The 13,745-nt window shown below is 30.9% G+C and overlaps 1 protein-coding gene and 1 long non-coding RNA gene across 2 annotated transcripts; one reads left to right on the top strand and one right to left on the bottom strand.

The window, feature by feature from the left end:
* Positions 1-1,695: 1,695 nt before the first annotated feature.
* On the top strand, positions 1,696-11,684 carry LOC134267730 (protein claret segregational-like; the record flags this gene model as incomplete). The annotated part of the gene is made up of 16 exons (XM_062749948.1): positions 1,696-1,710; positions 2,281-2,485; positions 3,180-3,296; positions 3,478-3,580; positions 4,705-4,853; positions 5,420-5,467; positions 5,580-5,651; positions 5,847-5,998; positions 6,144-6,236; positions 6,549-6,629; positions 6,870-7,052; positions 7,392-7,556; positions 7,689-7,836; positions 10,484-10,620; positions 11,227-11,373; positions 11,494-11,684. Coding segments are annotated over 16 exons (1,860 nt in total), but the record flags the coding sequence as incomplete, so codon positions are not given.
* Positions 11,685-13,029: 1,345 nt separating this feature from the next.
* On the bottom strand, positions 13,030-13,745 carry LOC134267741 (uncharacterized). Its single transcript, XR_009992222.1, has 2 exons — positions 13,650-13,745; positions 13,030-13,461 (listed from the first exon to the last, which is right to left on the bottom strand). It is a non-coding gene; the product is annotated as an uncharacterized LOC134267741 (long non-coding RNA).

Here is a 13,745-nt window from a genome sequence, read left to right as displayed (position 1 = left end):
GACCTGGATCCGCCTTTGATTTGTATTATGCTTTGTCACTGGGCATTATACATTAACGAATCCATTTTTATTGAAAAAAGCACCTGTCTATGTAAAATAATGAATTTAAAATATCCAAAAAATAGTAAACACTGTAAATTCTAGAATATAGCTTTAATATTAAGATAAGGAGTAAAGAAAAGCCGTGATAGAACATCATTTACCTTAAAAAATTTAATATATTTTTACTGGAATTATTGATTGTATGGTTTAGTATATTTTTTATGTTTTCATTAGAGCCAACCGTTCAAAAGTGGTCATCCGGAAAAAGTTTAAATTAAGGTACGCCCATTACCACAGGCAAGGTAATTAGGTAAAAAACGAAGGTGGCAAACAAGTCTTATCATATCTTTATTCCTTTATCGTGTAGTTATCACTGATTGGATGATAATTTCAAATTCCACTGCTTTGACTTCGTTATTTGTTTTACATGAACTACATGGAGATAATGAAAGTAATGAAGTTAACTAATATTGAGTCATATATATAACAGTGTAAACATCATTGGTATACAATAAAGTTTTGTGGATACAAACTAACGGACAGGCAAAAAATGATTTACCTCTACTTTCGGTTTTGGTGTTGACAATGTTCTGCGATGTTGTAATGATTAAATTTGCAAGTAAGTAATCATAGACGTTGCCTCTTATGCATTTTAATTAAATAAATGAAAATCAACACATTGGAGGATATTTCAAATTGAGGAAATAATTTTCCATAGTAAATCTAAAAATCAATTTAAAATATGGTTTATTTTTAGCATTCTTAGCAAATATACTTCTGTTGATATATTACTGTAGTCCAAGGCAACAACCGAAATGCATAACAGAAAACATGTTAAGTATAAAACACTTCTCATTTATTCAAATGACGAAAAATGTAATCCATAAAAAAATAACATATTATTAAATTTGCTGGCAGACATAATGATTATGATACTGTGAACCTCCATTCACCTTATTGTTACAAAACAAAAATGTGATAATATTCCTATAAAAATCACTTGAACGGTGGTTGCATTAAAGATATTTTATTTGAAGATGCAACGAAATTCGGTCAAGATTCTAGATCTGGTCGATGGTATCATGCTAGATGTAGCTTTATAGCTTAACCGACCAGCTCTCCTCAATTTATCGAAAATCAGCACTACATATGTTTATCAAAAAAAGATTAAGTTCATGCAATAATTTTTTATTTGTTTTTTTTTTTATTTCACTACTGTTGTAAAGATTTAACTAACATGTCTGTAAGAGATAATATTCGAAATAATTTTACCATCATCTTGTTGAGAACAAGAGTTTAATACTTGTAGAAAATCAACACTAATGTAGCTCTAGTTTAAGAAAGGTGGAGGAGTAAGAAAGGCTTTACAATATTAAACAATGAAAAGTAATAATCTTTTAGATTTCAACTGGTACTAGAATGGAGAAACCAACCTTTCTATTTATCATCATATTTTGTCAAGTAAGTAGCTTAAGAATTGAGAGATTATTTTTAATTTCAAAGATATTTTATTCACTGAATTTCAACAAGAGATTTTTTTTACATTATAGTATATTGGTTATATTTTTGACGTACCTCTTCCATTATTGCAGCCCGGGGGACCTGGCTGCTCTATACATACATGTATAAGTTTAAGTGTTGGGTGTATGGTGATTGGGGTGGGAGAAGGTATTCAGAATTAAAGGTTTTCTAAACATTGAAAAGATTGTTAATCAGAATGTTCTTTCCCTTTCTAAATTACGAGAGGCATAAAATATTTATTTCCATATTAAGTGAATATGTAAAAATAAATAATTATGTTTTACATATTTAATATATAAAGTTGCTTATCATTTACTATCGAAAAACGACAGATCCCTTTTTTTCTTTTTTAGAAAATCGAATTTTACTTCTCGAACAAAAACGTACTAGTTCATGTTTTATATTCTAAAATTGAAAATTAATATATTTTTGAATATAGGTGATGCATGTGTCTACATGTAACTTCAATTTATATATTATGCAGCCAACATTTACATGAGGAATTGATCAAGTTTAAAATTATATCGTTTTTGTTTGATTTTTATTCGACTATAAGTTTTCAAAATATTCGCAACTATCGTCGCCATCAATTAGACGCATGTCTTTTCACACATATCAAAGCGGTTTGATGATCAAGACTCACTTCCATTGTTTACTTCATATAATGATATATTTCCCGGGCGACAATTGATGTTTACATCAACGTTTACTTGCTAGGTATTTAGGACAGAGTTTTCGTGTACTGATTTACAAAAAACAATTACTATTGTTTCGGATTGCCCTCGTTCTGAGGCGGAGTGGAATGTAGCAGCTATACGTAAGAAATGTGACTCCGTCTGTCCAACATCAAGGTATCACTGCCTCATTACCAAGGAAATGGATGCTACCATAGAAGTCTGCGCTGTACCGATATTCATGCAAGGTAATTAAGAGCAGAGTGTACATAAGACAAGTAACAATTTTCTTTACCTATTTCATCGAAAGTTGTTCCCTTGTATAAATCTAGAGAATTGAATCCTACATTCCTTAAAGGAATTTTACTCTTATTGAAACAGACCACAATTTGGGCTTCTGAGGAAACTTCATCTCATTGTTTCTTTAATGTTAAAACAGTTGTTGTTACGGTAGTTTCATTTTCAAAAAGGGGCAGATAAACAAAAAAATATCAAACGACTTACATTTGATAACTTCATGTATTGCCTTGGGAAGAGATGGCCAAACTGCAATTAAAAAGAGGAAGGTTGCTTTAAAAATAATACTTTCCATAGAAAAAAGTAGGTGTGTATGTTTAATAAAAAACACAACGGAACATTGTTATACTTCCGACCGTTTGTGTCATGTTGCTATTACCATATTTTTCTCAAATGTAAAAAATAATTTAAAAATCAAGGCTTAAAATATTCACATGGAAAGGAGCTCGGTGATAATGATTACAGAGACGATTCTCAGGAACTGATCATGTGACCAAACAAGTTCATTGCCCAGAATACTTTTCAATCTTGTTTTTTATATTTCTTTAATACATTCAATGAAGAACTCTTCCATCTTGTTTTAATGAGATCTATACTTCTTTCTATCTAAATGATGTATTTAATATCTGAAATGGGTTTTTGTAGGTTTCTGTGCATATTTCAATGTTGATGAGAAACGAATACGTAACCTATTTGCTGCAGATTGTTCTAAATTTACCATTCCCTGTCCAACACGATATCATTCGACTGAGGCATTTAAGTGTAAGTGATCCTCCTCTAGCAGTACTAATCTTCCTGCATTTCCTGTTTTGTAGGCTTTGTTGTGATTCTAAAAAAAATGACACAGAGGAAAATATTTTCTTTTAGGAAATATAGCTTTGAAAATGTCAATATATCTATATAGTCTATGAACATATTAAAGTTATTCTTTTTAATTCTGCAGATCCTGTATGTTACGATCTTACTAAGGTATATGTAACTGTCGCTCCCAATCCTAGTCCTACAACCATGTCGAGCAATTCCATAGTCGGATCTTTTGAAAGCATGTATGCATAAATAACAAGAACAAATTCATCCTTTTTAAAGTTATTCTATTAAGGATTAATTCATCTTTAGAGCTACTTTTTCAATAAATAAAAAAAGGAAATCATAAAATTTTAATTCAATTACCTTTTTGTTAGTTACTTTCAAAATTATTTTGTTAAAAAGCATACTGATTGTACACACAAGTACTCTGAAGTTGACATCGAAAAGATGCTGAGTTTCAAATAGACATTATGTATGTGGTTTTTGGAGACCAAGTCCTTCCAACAATCATTTGGAATTTTCATGGATATCAACTGTGCCCATTTATTAGCAGACCTATTTTACTTTCATAGAAAGCAAAATATGAGCAAAATCTTATACATGAAAAGAAGAAAACACTTGCTGTGGCCTTCAACTCGATATTGAGATATATTGACGACGTATTGTTGATGAACAATGGTTACTTCCATTCTTACGTCGATACAATATATCCTGTTGAGCTTGAGATAAAAGATACCACAGAGTCTGACACATCTGTTTCATACTTGGATATTTTACTTGAAAAAGACGTTAATGGTAATCTAACAACCAAGCTATATGATAAACATGATGACTTTAACATTTTTATCGTCAACCACCCTGACTTATGCAGCAACATACCTTCATCACCTGCATACGGAGTTTATATCTCTCATTTGATTCGATACGCAGGAACATATTCAAATTATTTAAGGACATTCATTATGCTTGCTTATAATAATTAATAAAAAAAATAATATAAATTAATTTTTGAGCATTAATTAATCAGTCTTTTGAATTTTCAAAAAAAAAATTATTACATTTTGGATGTAAAATCTTCATATATTCTGTAAAATATTTTTTAACTATCAACAAAACTTTCAGTATTTTATTCCAAAATAATAGTTATTTTATAATTATCTTTGTGAATATATTCGTTTTTATATCAATTATTGACAATTTTGACATCCCTATATTCAAATTATTTAAGTAGGTTATAATAATTAATAAAAAAAAAATATTTAATTTGAGCACAGTTACAATTTTCGATATTTTTTTTTACAAAAGATTTTATTTTCTTTGAGCATGAAAGTATTTTAAACTATATCTTTATTCTGTTTTTCAGAAATATATCTGTTGACACTGGTGATAGTTCTGTTTTACCGATTATTCTGCCTGTAATTATTCTTATCGTTATTATGCTCATCATTCTTGGAATAGGCATAGGCATTGTAGTATGGAGAAAAAGGAATAGACCCTCACAGACCAAAGAAAGTGAGTGGGCTTGATACATGTATTACAGTGAAATAGCTACGCAATAAATCATGTTGAAATGAATTTATATTCTGGCTTTTATGAAGTAAGATATTACTAGAAATTCAATTTTTCAATTTGATAGAAAATTAGTTTCAGCTACTTAAAAAAGAATTTACATCATATTTTCATTTTTAAAATTTGTCTTCTTATGTCTTAAATTTTTTTTCTCAGTAGAAATTTAGTTTTCACTTCACCAAATAAAAGGATATTTTATGTAGCTTGAGATATCGTGCAATGCATCGTGCAGAAAGAAACATTCGGATATTTTTTTTTTATTATGGCCATTATCTTTGAAACGACAAGTTCAATAAATTGGATCACTAATCAAAATAAACATCGTCAATTTGTTTTAGTTTGATTGAAAATTATGTCATTTATATTATTTTACCGAAAAACTTACTTTTTGTACATGTCTAAATGTATTTCTAGGACTGGATCTCGAACAAGGACCACTTTCATTAGCTTTTAGAACCTTTCCAATAAATTAGCTGATCATAATATATTTACATGTACTTGCTTTTCAGAAAGTCATGAAAATGCAAATAACATGGGAGAAACAGAGCAATTGTTAGGTAATTAAAACACGTTTTCTGGTGGAAAGCTAAAAAGAAGACTTGTTTGGATATTGAACTTTCTTTTATCTTTCGTTTGTAAAATTGCATCATTGAAATATATATGCTGTAGAAAATCAAGACGATTTGGGAAACGAAAAAGAGGGGATACATAATACAGAGATTGAAGAATTAAAGAGGCAATGTAAGGATACAATACTTCTTGATATCTATTTTATTATTTATACGTCGTGCATATTCTCTTGCCATAAACTTAATTTAAATGAATTAAATTAAAATTCACAAACACCAAACTGGGAAAATCAGTTCAATGAAGGTAAGAATGTATTATAGAACTATAATTATTAGAACTTATTTATAAGTCTATACATTTGTACAGATGATACTCAATTAGAGGAAATGCTAAGAGAAATTAAAAAGTTACAACAACAGAAAGAAATACAGGAGGAGGACAAGATAACTTTAATGAAGAAGGTGATTGAGAAAAATCAGGAATGCAAACAACTTAATAACAAATTACAGGAGGCAAAGGTATGAAAAAGAGAGATCACGAATTTAAAAAAAAGATATATTGCGTTTATATGTAAGTGACTTAATAATGTAATTAGCATGTACAGTACAGTATGCACATGCAAGTTTTGAATTATGAATATCTATGAAGATAATTTTGTTGTAGGGAAATATTCGAGTACTTTGTCGACTAAGAGAATGTGATGGCCCAAAGTGTATATCTTCGGACAGCAAGGCTGTTAAACTTATCAAAACTGAGGTAATGATATAGTATTTTTTCACTGTAAAGTTGATATAACAATAAACTAAAATTATTCCGGAATTGTCACATTAAAAATAGCCACCTGATTTTAGCAAACTTTTGTAGTCTTCAGTGTGAATTTTAGTCATGGTCATGTTATTTGATTTTTTAGGCAATTTTGATTATACTTCAAGAAATTAAAATACTTTTTGATTTCAAGTAATAAATTAAGAGTGTCTTTTTACTTTTACTCCTTGTTGCGTTCTTTGTGTCCTAAATTCAGTTTTTATTTTTATGGGGTTATTTTGTTTTTTTGTTTTTTTTCTTTAGAAAAAGTACACTTTTGAAAGAGTTTTTGGAGAAGATAGCAAACAGGAGGACGTTTATAGCGAAATACAAGAGTTAATCAGGGTAATATTTAGAAAAAAGGCCTCGTAAAAATTTTAACTTTAAAGCATTATGAGAGAATAATGAGCAGGAAATTCTCACTCCTCCATGGCAAGTGATCCCACCTCTGATGTTTCGGAGGTCCATGTTTGCTGTGCTCCTTTTTTGCAATTGTTTTATAGACTTTTGATCTTGTAAACTGTTCGTTATCTATATTTTTTTTATTTTTTTTTTTTAATTTTATCTGTTGTTGATATCTTACAGAGTTTTCTTGATGGATACAATTTATGTATATTTGCGTATGGACAAACAGGGTCTGGTAAAACATACACAATGGAGGGATCGAACTGGAATAAAACAACAGAACATGAAAGTCTGGGAATAATACCTAGAGCAATGAAACAAGTGTTTCAAGCAATTGAGGAACTGAAAGTTTGTGGTTGGAAGGTTGGAATTTAAGTTTTACATTCTGATTGATAGAACACATTATACACATGTGTATATTTTTTATTCTTTTTAATTCCTTGACTCTTTATAATGAACTACTTATGGGAACTGCAAAAGTATGAAGTAAATACTGTATGAAAATATTAACATAAGACATACCGAAATGTTAAATTACAAAATGAATGCATACTGTAAGGCACTGTTGTTGAATATTTAATGAAATCTATATGAATACACTAAAATGAATATTTCAAAAATATTTCAAAATCTTGGGAAACTTTAATAAAGCTTTTTTCTGGTTTTCGGACATTTCAATAAAACAATAAGATATATTTTCAGTATCATTTAAAAGCATCCTATATGGAACTCTACAATGAAAGAATTCGTGACCTATCAAAAGGGGTCACGGATAATGAGGACCATCCTATCAGGTATCCAGATGGAGATAAGGGTAAAGCAGAGGTCGCAAATCTCACTGAAAAAGACGTTTTTAACGAACAAGAGGTCTGTAATAAAAACAATCTAGACAGAATATATTGGGTTAATTTTAGAAGGAAAAGCATTATATCCTATTTGTTAGTCTTAAACATTTAATGAATATCATATTCCAAAATGCATAATTCTAATTTTCCTTAGGTATTGAAATTTTACGAGAAATGTTCCAAGAATAGAACTTCGGCAAAAACAGAGAGAAATGAGAGATCCTCAAGAAGCCACGCTATATTTAGATTAGAAATGACGGGAAGAGTGGAGGGTGTAGAAGGCAGAAAGGATACCTGTACAGGTGAATGTTACAATAAATATAGGATCTCACATAATTTGTGGTTGGATATGATTCTTTTCCAACGAATTGTGTGTTTTATATCCCCGAGTCTACAAAACATGTTAGATTCTTTTTATCCCATGTTTAATACACCACGATCAATGTTTTAAACTATTTTTATATAGGACTCCACTTCATTTTACTTAATCACTCTAACGCAAATCCCATTGTGACGTCACAACTGTGGGATATGACAAAAATATCCAATGAGTCATATCCACGGGATAAAGGGGTAAACATGGAATAATATCATTTAATCAGTTCATAACCGACGACGTGATATAATCAAAATCAAATGACTTTTTTTCCAACTCAAGAAAATTAACTATACCTTTTTTGAAAGAAAGAACACAGTTTTCTGTCAGTGCAAGAAGAATATTTTGAAAATTTTATCTAAGACCAGAAATGGTATGCAACATGTTTCCTCAGTGAGGTGACATGCTTAGCTTCTATTTAAAGTTTTATGGAGAGACCTTTTCAAAACATTAATATGTCTAAAGTTTGGATTATAGTTGTATACCAAGAAGGATATGGAGATAACGAACAGTCTTCAATCTCAAAGTCCATAAAACGATACAAAATAGGAGCAGAGCAAACACGGACCTCCGAAACTTCAGAGGTGGGATCAGGTGCCATGGAGCACCCCCTGCTGTGTGAGCACCCCCTGCTGACCGGTCACACCCGCTCCTTGTCATGATCAGGTTAGAACGGAAATCCGTTGTCAATTCAGTGTAAATAATGGACTAACAAATAGTATGAAAAACGTCAGTCAGCATTTGACCATAGAACTTACGAAATGATGACTTTAAACGAGTTTGCTGATATACTTGTTTCATCAACTTGCTTGTCAATAATTTACCTCGTTTTAGAAATTGTTCTTACATAGAGCATACTCTTGCGTATCGAATCAACTGAGATATATATACTCCGTATTTAGGTGCCATGGTGGAGTGAGCATCCCCTGCTGACCGGTCACACCCGCCGTGTGGTCCTTGTCATGATCAGGTAAGAACGGAAAAATCCGTTGTCAATTCGGTGTAAATAATGGACTAACAAATAGTATGGAAAACGTCAGTCAGCATTTAACTCAATGATAAATTGTATTTTCTGACAAGGTGATTGTATCGACCATAGATCTTACGAAATGATGACTTTAAATGAGACTGTTCATATTTTTGTATCATCAACATTTTGTCAATCATTTACCTCAATTTTAATATTGTTCATAGAGCATGTTCTTGCGTAACGAATCTACAGAGATATATAAATTCCGTTTACAGATAATGAAGGTATATTGCTGCATAAGTAAGGGAAGTTGACGATAGAAAAATTAAAGTCATCACGTTTATCTTATGGCTTTGTTGTTAGACTACCATTAACGTCCTTTTCAAGTAAGATATCTAAGTATGAAACAGATGTGTCAGACTCTGTGATATCTTTATCTCAAGCTCATTAACATATATGGTATCGACGTAGGAATGGAAATTACCATTTTAAATTAACAATACGTCGTCGATATCTCTAAAAGTCAAGTTGAAGGCCATAGCAAGTGTTTTCTTCTTTTGATGCATAAGATTTTGCACAAATTCTGCTTCATATGAATATAAAAATACGTCTGCTAATAACGGGAGCGCAATTGGTACCCATGGGAATTCAAATAATTTTTCAAATACCTCGTCTCCAAAAGCCACATTGATATTTTAAAGCTCACCAGGGTATATCCAATTAACATAGGAATAGAAATTTTCATTGTTAATTGACAATACAGTGTATATCGTCGATATTTCTAAATGTCGAGTTGAAGACCACCGCAAGTGTTTTCTTAAATTTTTTTCATGTATAAAATTTTGCAAAAATTCTGTTTCATATGAATACAAAAATAGGTCTGCTAATAACGGAGCGCAATTGGTACCCATTGGATTTCCAATAGACTGTTGAAAGACCTGGTCTCCAAAAATCACATAGATATTGTCAATCAGAAAATCAAGCATCTCTTTGATATCAACATCATAGTACTTGTGTGCACGTGTGCAATCAGAATGTGTTTAAAAAAAACAATTTTGCAAATGACCAATGACGAGATAAGTAAATTTACGGGTTCCATTTTCATTAAAAAAGCAGCTGTGAATAATATAAGAAAGCCTCGACTTTAATTTATCGTGGGGAATGTTTGTGTATAAAGTTGAGAGATCATATGTTTTTAGTCTGTAGATTTTGGTAAAATCTTGTAATTTCAAATTGCCCAAAGTGGAAATTTGAGTATCCAAATCTGATTCACACCACTTCATGAATATATTGTTGCACAGTTCTCTCATATTTTTAATACAGTTTTTATTAATACGTAAATCAAAATGTGCATCAGTATTCAATCTCAAAGTCCGTTAAACAATATACAAAATAAGACCAGAGCAAATACGGACCTCCGAAACATCAGAGGTGGGATTAGGTGCCATGAAGAAGTGAGCATCCCCTGCCGTCACACCCGGTCTTTGTGCACCCGGAACTTCTTGATGTTTTTTTTGATAATTAATGGTATGACTTCAATGGCGATTATTACTTCTGAGCATCATGGTTACCTTGGTTTTGTTTGGGATTTATTTTTTATTAGGTACACTTACCCTAGTAGATCTAGCTGGCAGTGAGAAGATAACGACTTCTGTGACAAGTTCTGCGGGACAGGAAACGAAAAACATCAACCTTAGTCTTTTGGAACTCACTAAAATTTTACGTAGTCTTCGATCAAAGGTAATTTTTTAGAGAGAGAGAGAAACATATCCTTAAACATTAAAAAGGAAAAAATATATTTGGTGGCGTTTCATGATCATCAACGAAAGTGTATGTGAATTGATTAATTTTTGCAAAATTGACCTTATTATCAGTAAATATTTTTATTGAATGACATAACACTTTTATTTCAGTCATATAAGGAATATTTTAACTTTTATATATCATCTGTTTTATGCTCATGATCTTTTAGATGGTTATTGACCTATTATTAATAATTCTCTACAAAGATAAACAATAGGAATTCCTCTTTGTTGGCGGTTGAGATCCTAACCAGAGACTATGTCTGCCATAAATAAAATGAAAAATATTCAGTCTTTGGTATTTAGTGAGCACGATATAATCAAGGAAGGGTATCAAATAGTGCATGAATAAAACTGTCATTTAATATTTTATTTTGAGAATCTAAGGGACAGTCTATTGTATTATGGATCATGATTGTGTTATATTATTTCATTTAACTAAATATGTTTATCAATATTATTTTCTTTTTTCCATCTTGCATTACGAACACTTTACACTATTTTTATTAAAATAATATTTGCACGTTCACTTTCCATTTTATAGAATCCTTTAACATACAGAAATTCGAAACTTACATACCTGATGAAAAATTCATTGGGAGGCAATAGTAAAACACTAATGATTGTAAATGCCAATCCTTCTATTGATTGTCAAAATGAAACGCAGAGGTCTCTGGAGTTCGGGAAGGAGGTATGATTCATGTATCTATAGGTAATGGAGAAAATAATCTTTAACTAAATCATTTTTACTAATAAGCAGAGTAATATTATGATAAAATTTCATTAATTTTACAAATTCTTTATTTTAAAGGTCAGTAAAGTTGTATTAGAGAATGTTCCGAAGAAGAATAAATAATCAGATTAAATATAACATGAAGTTTGGTGATTGTTTGTTATTGCATCCTTTACTATCGTGACTATTGTGATTAAGGAATGTATTTGATTATTGGACAAATTAAACTGTATTGTATATCGGAAAATATTTATAATATCTAACCGTCTAAACACCTATATAGTTAATATGATTTAATTTTTAATTTAATTTCATTAACTTTTCATATAAAAGTTTGTTTATTTTACATTATGTTGTATATAAATAAAATTGTTCTTGTTTTAGTTTTTAATTAATTTAGCGTCTAGCTTTTGAAAATCTTCACTGGTATTGTGGTGTCCACATTTCATTTGTTGGTGGAGGGCTGCAAATTGTATACCTGTACTTCCGATTCTAGCAGAGAGGAACATTTTCCGTGCTACCTCTTACAAAGGAACCTGTTTATAGTGTCTCGTCCGAAAGACTGGTCTTCAAGTCCCACAGTTGGATTCGAACCCGCGACATTAGGATATATTCCTTACTCCACGATCGACTATTAGAACAAAGGCTCTTACCACTGCGCCTAGTGCGACTCTTGTCTGTAGCTAGTAGCGCTGCTCAGATTGAATCTTAAGGATTGCAGATATGCAAAGTTGACATCTCTTTTACATATAAGAAGAGATTTCTTCGAATTCATTGAAATATGGTAGAGGTGTCAATTTGTCATAAGTTTAATCTATTTTAATGATAATCTATGTTAACGATAATGCAACGCTAGGGTTCAATGTAGAACATTTTAAAACTATTCTTTTTAATAGTGCTAATGTGTTTCATGAAAAATGCCACCGGCGTGAAGCGTCGTTGTTCATAACCTCATGAATCTTTAAAAATAATCATTTTTTAAAAATAAAGTACTATTTCAATATTTCGTTTTCTAGATTTTCAATATATTACAAATTATAATAATATTTAAAATGCAGAATCATAAATCAACTAGTCTGCAGCTCCACAAGTTCAAAAAGCAAAAGAGGAAGTATGATTTGATCAAGCTTGAATAGTCACTAGCTGAGAATTCTTTCATATAATTATGACTTAAAATGTTTTTTTCTTGATAACATTGTTGTGATTTTTCATTCATTCTTCTACGCAAAGTTATGTCCTCTCTAGAGCCGGGCTCATTATTTGAACAAACTTATTTAGCCTTCTCAGAAGTTTTAATTTGTTTTACTGGTTGTTGATATCAACATCATACAGTAACACTCACCAATCCTGGAAAACACGCTACAAACAATGTAAGTTAGGCTAACATATCCCATTACACTTGCTACGTCATAGTACCAAACATCTCGTTTGTATTCAACTGAGGTAGAAATTCTTCAAAATCTTCACATGAATTTTAAAAAAAGGAAACTTGCATAGGATTCATTTCCACATTTATGTTCGGTAAAATTATATTAAACTTTTTTCCATTGATAATTTTTCTTTTATCTCTTTGTTCATTCGACATTTTTTCTAGAAATAAAAAACTCCACAAAGTTTGAAAAATTTGGATATTTTATTAAAATGGTAATCTAAGAAGCTAAGAAGGTGAGGGCCCCACCACATATGTCAAATATGACAAGCAATATTCCAGAAAATTGAAAATAGCAAACTTACAACATGTAGTAACCAAGAGCGATATTGACAAGTGAAGAGGAATCGTTAAAACTAGGCATCTGAAGTATAATGCGAAAAAAAAAAGATGAACGAATACACTCTATAGTTAGATAGCTTTGTTAATCCATAAAAGATGTGGATGTATTCAGGTTGACGTCATATTAACTTTTAAATTTGATGAAAATATTTTTTAAAAATGTCAAGGTGACACAGCTTTTATAAGACTCCCATGTTGTCGAGTTCCCTTTGCATCTGGCACACTGCACATGCACCGCAGAACGACAACACCAAACAGTCATTACAGGCTGATCCCTATAAATAAACCCGAGATGGACAAATAAAATATCTAATTTACCTAACTACTAATGAACATGGAAGTTAAAATAAAAAAATTGATAAACCTAACAATTAACTTTTCTTACTGGTTTTTACAGCTTTTAAATATATACTCAAGTAGTTTAAAAAATAACTTTTTGTGTTGAAAATTTATTAAATTTTACCTGGATTCCCCCGATTGTTCTTATTCTGCTCTTCATCAGGACTGTTCCACCGGGGACACAGTAAGGCATACAGCAGCACTCCCCAGTCCTAGAGGC

Source organism: Saccostrea cucullata, unplaced genomic scaffold, assembly GCF_032062105.1.
Source record: "Saccostrea cucullata isolate Sc308-1 unplaced genomic scaffold, CSIRO_AGI_Scuc_v1 ctg15442, whole genome shotgun sequence".
Classification (NCBI taxonomy): domain Eukaryota; kingdom Metazoa; phylum Mollusca; class Bivalvia; order Ostreida; family Ostreidae; genus Saccostrea; species Saccostrea cuccullata.
The sequence above is the reverse complement of the archived record's forward strand: the minus strand, read 5'-3'. Positions and strand labels throughout refer to the sequence as shown.